This window comes from Triticum dicoccoides, chromosome 5B, assembly GCF_002162155.2.
Source record: "Triticum dicoccoides isolate Atlit2015 ecotype Zavitan chromosome 5B, WEW_v2.0, whole genome shotgun sequence".
Taxonomy (NCBI): Eukaryota; Viridiplantae; Streptophyta; class Magnoliopsida; order Poales; family Poaceae; genus Triticum; species Triticum dicoccoides.
In genome coordinates this window covers 337,941,057-337,948,680 of record NC_041389.1, presented here as the reverse complement: position 1 = coordinate 337,948,680, position 7,624 = coordinate 337,941,057, and the positions used below count along the sequence as shown (strand labels likewise).

Sequence of the window (7,624 nt, the reverse complement as noted above, 5' to 3'; positions counted from 1 at the left end):
GGTAGCATGCAGAGTCCACGTCCGAGATAACAAAGCAAGTAGGGAAACCTGCACCGCAAGAGACACTAGTTTCTTGAGACGTCATTTCTGTTGGTTCACATGGCGTCTGCGAACAACTCATCACAAGGAGATGAAGGAACCTGGATATGCATGCATCTGGCACGTAGATGAAGTAACTTTCATGTCAGAACCGCGTGGCGCTGCAAAGGTGTAGAAGTGATGTTGTACCGGACGCCTCCTCAATTCCAAATTTCCACATCTGTATTATAGTCTCCGTCGCAGTACTTGAAGCAAAGGCGATAATTTTTGAAAACCTCAAACTTTTAAAGTTAGAAATAACTTTTATGTATGTTTTTTGCTTTTAATAAAGAATCTTCGTTGCCGTTGATCTACATTTTGTTTTGATTTATCATAATTTGCATCGATTTTAGGTTATCAATAGAAACTATATCTTTTTGAAAGCAAGGTTATCAATAGAAAGTACTGTATATACAAAATGGTTTGTGAGGAAACACAGCCGGGGACGTTGGGACTATACCAACGCGTGGGAGAATTTCGCAACAGTTGCTTCCACGGTCACAAACCCAAACCTAGCTGACAGCGACGGAGACAAAGATGACAGCGACGGTCTCGTCTTTCCTTTCCTTATTATTCCGTTCGCTATAATTGCGTTGCATCATCGATCCGTCTCCCGCCGCTCACGAGATCGATCGACCATAAACAAATCAACCCAACTCATTTTAATTAATATAAGCCCGAGAAACGAGACAAAATTAGCAGTAGGAAATATAGGCATCGCCGTCGTCAAGTGGCCATCGCCAACGTCCCGCAGCCCCCGCCTCCGCCTCCCTCCCTCCCTCCTCCACCGTCTCCTCCTCCTCCTCCATCAATCACCGCATCCCCACCGGCGGCCCCCGGCAATAAGAACCCGAATCGCGCCCCGTCCCCCTCGCTCAAAATCCGGGCGAATCTCGCGCCGGACGCAGGGGCCGCGAATCCCCGAGGATATTCATCGGGAATCCGGGAAGAAAGCCCCGGCCATGGACACGGAGCCGCTGCTCCCCACCACGGCGCCGCAGCCGCTCCACCCGCTGCCGGAGCACGCGACGGTCTCCAACTTCGACCTCGCGCCGCCCTCCTCGCCCTGCCCCTCCCCGGCATCCTCCTACAAGGACCGCCTCATCTTCGGGCCCCACGATACGCCGCCGCCGCCGCCGCCCCCGCCCCCGCTGCCGTCGTCCGCGCGCCACTACCGCCGCATCTCCGTCGGCCACGCGGACCCGTTCCGCGACTACGACCACCCGTCCTGCTCCTCCTCCCCGCCCTCCGACGAGGAGAGCCAGCCCCAGCCCACCACGCCCTCGCTCTTCAATTTAATCAGCGGCCGCACCAACCTCCACCGCTCCCGCACCGCGCCCGCCATGGCGCCGCTCAGCGCCGCTGTCCTCGCCGCCTCCGCCCAGGCCGACCACCAGAACCCGCCCCCGCCACCGCGGAGGCCGGCCATCGTGCTGCACGCCTTCCTCTTCCTGCTCGCCTACCTCGGCCTCGGCGTCTCCTTCTACGCCGCCTTCCCGGCCAACTTCACATCCTCCGCCGGGCCCACCCACCCCGTCGTCGACGCCCTCTACTTCTGTATCGTCACGCTCTGCACAATTGGCTACGGGGACATCACCCCGGCCAGCCCTGCCGCCAAGCTCTTCGCCATATCCTTCGTCCTCATCGGCTTCGGCTTCGTCGACATCCTCCTCTCCGGCATGGTGTCCTATGTGCTCGACCTCCAAGAGCACCTCCTCATCACCGCGATCAAGAACCCCCGCTCTGCACGCAAGCACCGGCACAACTACATCTTCGACATCAAGAAGGGCCGAATGCGCGTTCGCATGAAGGTCGCCCTCGCGCTTGGTGTGGTGGCCATCTGCGTCGGCATTGGGGCCACTGTGCTCAGGAAGGTGGAGAACATGGGCTGGCTTGATGCCGTGTACCTTGCAGTGATGTCGGTGACCACAGTCGGATACGGCGATCACGCGTTCCGGACACTGCAGGGCCGCCTTTTTGCCTCTGGGTGGCTTCTCGTGTCCACGCTAGCCGTGGCACGGGCATTCCTCTACTTGGCGGAGATGAGGATCGACAAGAGGCACCGTGCCATGGCCAACTGGGTGCTGTCCAGAGACATGACCGTGTCAGAGTTTCTCGCTGCAGATATCGACAACAATGGCTATGTCACGTAAGTTATCTCAGTATCAAACCTTGTTTTCATGCCTGTATTGACCAATTCGTCTATTGAATTTCATTCGGCAATTTGGCATGTACAATGATTCTGAAAGTATTACGTCCCTGCAAAGATGCTTTACTAGGTACTTGATTTGCGGATAGTAAGCAACATGTGTGTCAGTTGGAAACCAGCACATCATGACATTATCAAAAGCTCTAGCATTCAGTAACAGTATAGTCATACCTCAACTCACAAGTCACAGAATATCTTGATGCCAGCTAGTGGACGGTATATTATTAGCACTAGCTGACATACTGTTATAATTTCCACAGATGAGCTGATAGGTTTTGTGGCTTATTTTTTACAATAGGGTGTTCCTTTTTTTTTGCAGTCCACAAATGAGCTGATAGGTTGTGGCTTATTTTTTACAATAGGGTGTTCCTAACAGTTGTGTTGTGCTTAACATAAAGATAAAATCTGGAAACGGTAAAATAATGGCTCTACTTGATTTATTTTTCTTACTCAGCTTAGTACTTATATATGATTTGTTTTGTCCTGCATTTTGAATTTGCTCAAATGGAAAATCTGAAAATGGGGTGAAGAACATGGTATTTGGAGACGGGTTACTATTGTTGTAATAGAATAATATGTGATCTGGAAAAGAGACGACTTAGAATACGGTGCATAATAATTATATGTACCATCTATCAGTTGTGATTCTGGTGAATTATGACCACACAACTTATTTTATGTTGGCATATAGTATGAATAAAATTATGAAATCAGTTGTCTAGCCATGTTAGTGGAATTGATTATTTGGTTGTTGTATTTTGCTTATGTTTCTATGTATATTTCTGTGATGAATTGTTGCTTTAAAATATTATAGAGCGGAATTAAAGGGCTGTAAGATGGCAAGGGCACTAAATCCAAAGAGCTTGACAGCCTTTTCATCTCAGAAGCGTGCCATAATAGGATCCGAAAATGGTTACCTATGTAAAGTATGGCGTCTGAGGGAAGGATGGTCTTTATTAGTAAAATACAATTGTAAATTTTAATGGAATCTTTAGTACTGAGTAAATGAATCAACTTATGACTACTGTATTGCTGACTTTTGAGCTTGTTTTGGTAACTCAAACATGTTTTGTGTTTAATGACAACCCTGAGCCCATCAGAAATGCATTATGTTAGGGTACATATTAATTTGCAAGAGAGCAATTAATTTTGGTAATGTCCTTATACAAGACAACACATTGTCCATAATGTTGTTTATTTATCATCATATGCACGCTGTAGTACAATCATTTATCATAATGGAAGATATTTTCATTAGTTATGAAGCTATACCATATCCTGTTTTTCTTATACTGAGGTATTCACATAGTTTGTTGAGGTTCTTCCTACTGCAGACACAAAAAAAAAGTGCTTCTGTTGTAGAACTTCATTAATCATAAATTAATCAGGGATAATTGATGATTATGATTATGAGGTAGTTTTAAAAATATGCACTGTATTGAAAATTTGAGATGGTGGATTCTGTAGTTATTCTGTAATGTATATGAATAGGGGAATTCAAGATACAGTACCTTTATTGCAATAGCTCACCCCCTTGGTCTTCCTTTTAAGTTGGACTGTTGGAAGCCTTGGTCTTCCTTTTAAGTTGGAAGAGAGAATTGTGCCCTGACAACACATTTCTTTCATGATTCTATCGCTTGTTAGTTGATCTACAGAATAAGGCTTGGTTTCTATCACATTTGACTTGTCTTCAAAAAGAAAAGGAAAAAAAAATCCCAACATGTATGAAGCTATTTTTCTCCCAAACATAGCATTCTTTTAGAATGCCCAATTCTTTGCTTTCAGCCTAGCGCTAAGAGTTGTTATTTGCTATAGTATATCCAGTCAGTTATCTTGATAATGTTTCAGTAATGCATTTAATTATATATTTTATATGTGCAATTATTTCAGAATCCATTGATGTTAACCCTTAGACTTCACAGCTACACTCATCTTCATGTATTTTTCTATGGTTGGCAAGTATGTTCTCAATTGTTATCTACGTTGAAAATGTAGTGGTTCTCACCAATCATCAACATAGAAAATGTAGTGGTCTTTGGCGTGTATTTTAATTGTATATTCATTCCATTTTAGTAAACTTAATTTATTTTGAATTGGTAAATGATTTGTTTTTGCATCCATTTCTTAGCACATTGATTTGAACATTTTGTTGAGAAGCATTTATTGTTTGCTTGAGTTTGGCATGCATGCATCCAAGTGATTTGCGTCTAACACTACAAAAATGAAAATGGAGCGCGCTTATAAGCAATAAAAGATGGAAGCTGCACCCTTTTATGGCTGCCTTAGCACTATACAGCAGTTGTCATTCGAACACAATACACAATAATTCGGATTGCAATAGTAAATCAATGTCGTTTAGGCTGCTGATTGCATCACACTGCTTTGTACTCATGAAGCTGCATATGCCACCCACATTTAGTCATTTACTTCTAATTCTGTGCCAACACAAATAGGCAATTTTCTCGACATGCTTATGTTGTTATACTTTTAGTAACAGTTATTACACAGCCAGAACGGTTGAGCACAACTAGTTTTTCCATCGCATTTCCTGGAAGAGCATTGCTTAGTTCCATTTTGGACACAACTTGCTTGTTTGTAGTAGCTGTATTGGTTAATGATGTTCTGCATTTGCACATTGTTTCAGGAAATCGGAATTTGTGGTTTACAAGCTGAAAGAGATGGGGAAGATTTCGGATAAGGACATCAAGATGATCGTGGAGCAGTTCCAGAGGCTGGACTCTGGAAACTGTGGAAAGATCACGCTTTCGGATCTCCTGCAGAGTCATCACCTGGGCCATGAACCTAGGGACATGAAAAGGGGGAAGAATTCGTGACGGATGGCGCTGAACCGAAAAAAAACCACCCGTAGGACAGTAAGAATTTTGGGACTGTAAAGTATATGAAAGGAAGGTTAGAGCTAGGATGCCTGCACCGGATGGGATCATTTGAAGGTAGAATAGCTCCAGGTAAGTTACCAGTATGCGGGGAATGATCCTACTGCCCTAGAAGCGGTGAGAAGATCATTTCATGCCTGTAGGAAGGAGGCTGTACATACAAGCAAAGCAGTTATCGAGATTATTTTCTTTGGGAATATATGTGGCAGGTGAGGTGATCTGTTTTAGCCTCTCACTCATAATGTTTCTCTTGTCTGGTCAAACATGAGATGGATGACAGGTGTGGACCGTCTGGTCCACATAACTGATTCAGGCCCGCGGTTGGATGCCAACGCCCCGCTTTTTGGTTAGATGGATGGATAGATCTCTACGGCGGAGACCAGGCGTCCGTTTTGTCTGAATGATGATTTGACGTCGTTTTCTCGACTTCAGGCAGAGTCACGCTGTCATGACATTTAATTCTCAAATCTTTTTTGGGCGCTGTTTGAGATTGAGATGACTATGTTTTGTTGGACGTGTGTAAATGTAGGTAACGACTTGTCGACTTGATCTGTTCCACGAAATTTGGTTGTCCAGCAAGTTTGGCGACGGGAGGTTGACCGGAAAACGAGGGTTGCCTCCCCTCCAGAGCCGCCACTGCATAGCATGGGTGGTCTCTGCCCTCTTTTTGACAACCTTCCCTGAAACATGCGACGACGAATGGGCTTTTGGGTGTAAGACGACATGGGCGCCGCAACTCCCGTTTGTTAAGGCCTTAATTGTTCGTATTTGAAGTCCGAGATTTTAGTCCTTCAAATACCTTTAGGCGGGGGCAACTAATTAACGAGCGCTCCTTCGGGAGCCTCGCAACGATCAGCGCCACTTGGCGCACTCACAGCCATTCGTCACGTGTCGCGCTCTGGGCGCTTTCTACGGGTTTTTTTTATTTTTACGCACGCGTTTTCTGCTTTTTAAACGGTTTTTCCTGGGGGGTTTTTTACGTTTTGATTTTCTACCGGTCTTTCTTAGCTTTTCGACAAAAAAAAATTCGAAAAAAATATTTCTTTTTGCGCAAAAAATGCATTTTTTTCGCGAGTCGCGATTTGGTTTTCGCGAGAGGCACGGCCGTGCCTCTTGGAAATGAAAAAAAACATGTTTTCTGTTTTCTTTTCTTTCGCGAGAAGCACGGTTTTTCTTCCGCGGGAGGCACGGTTGTGCTTTCGCAAGAGGCACGGGCGTGCCTCTTTCGGAAAGGGGAAAAAACACGTTTTTTGTTTTTTTTCTTTCGCAAGAGGCACGGTTTTGCTTCCCCGAGAGGCACGGTTGTGCTTCCGCGAGAGGCACGGTTGTGCCTCTTTCGGGAAGAAAAAAATGTGTTTTCTGTTTTCTTTCTTTCGCCAGAGGCACGGTTGTGCTTTTGCGAGAGGCACGGGCGTACCTTTTTTGGAAAAGGAAAAAAAACACATTTTCTGTTTTTTTTCGCGAGAGGCACGGTTTGCTTCCGCGAGAAGCACGGTTGTAATTTTGTCAGAGGCACGGGCGTGCCTCTTTCGAAAAGGGAAAAAAACCCGTGTTCCCGGTTCGGTTTTTTCGTCGGTTGGTTTTTTCGTGAAAAAAAAGTTCGTCAAAATCTATCAACATGGGATCTATTTTTGAAGATCTCGACGCGGGGAATCCAATGGCGAAAGCGATTCGAGATTTGGACGCACGATTTAAAAGATAAAACGTTTTGAATAAACGGATCTACGAAAAAAGGGAAAACTCCCAGGTTGCGACAAATGGCGCACATGCAGCGCGCCATTTGTCGCAACCTAAGGAAGTTGGAGTGATCTCCGCAAGGAGTACTCCTTAACTAGTGATTTCGCCTTTAGGCCTCGTTTGATACAAGCGGATCGACGGGGTTCTAGAGAATTAACCTCACGGGCCCAGAAGCCTCGCTAATCCTCGTCAGCTCATTTGTTTTGTAAGAATTCGAGAGAAAACTTGTGTGTCATTGATAGTTGGGCAAAGCCCTTTATATACAAGGATTAGCGCCTCAATTTGAGGCGCCTGTTACAGGAGGTGCCTGTCCGGCATCGAAAAGGCGTCCGTATGGCGCTTTGGACACTAATAACTGTATTTACACTAATTCTAATGACGGCTCGCTATGACGGTTCAGTACGGACATGTCGTTTGATTCTTAACACACACACACCCCCCCCCCCTGTACAAAGCTGCTTCTCGTATGTCTTGTATGAGCTTGAACTCCTTGTATAATCTTGAGAATCTTTTACTTGATCACAAGTATATATTATCCAGAATAACTCCTCCAAAAATCCTGTGGGGAAAATATGAGGAGAATAGTATTTGATATGTTGTCAAAACTCCGTCAAAACCCAGTAGGAAAAATATGGAGAAAATATTACAACATATGTTATCGTCTCTTTGATAACTTATATGAGAAAACCTTAAGGATAAAACTCAT

The 7,624-nt window shown here is 45.1% G+C and overlaps 1 protein-coding gene across 1 annotated transcript; it reads left to right on the top strand.

Annotated features, from left to right (window-relative positions):
- The first annotated feature begins 807 nt into the window (after positions 1 to 807).
- On the top strand, positions 808 to 5,675 carry LOC119308786 (two pore potassium channel c-like). Its single transcript, XM_037584934.1, has 2 exons — positions 808 to 2,227; positions 4,932 to 5,675. Exons 1-2 carry the CDS (start codon positions 1,041 to 1,043, stop codon positions 5,119 to 5,121), a joined length of 1,377 nt encoding a protein of 458 aa, XP_037440831.1. The 5' UTR covers positions 808 to 1,040; the 3' UTR covers positions 5,122 to 5,675.
- The last annotated feature ends 1,949 nt before the right edge of the window (positions 5,676 to 7,624 follow it).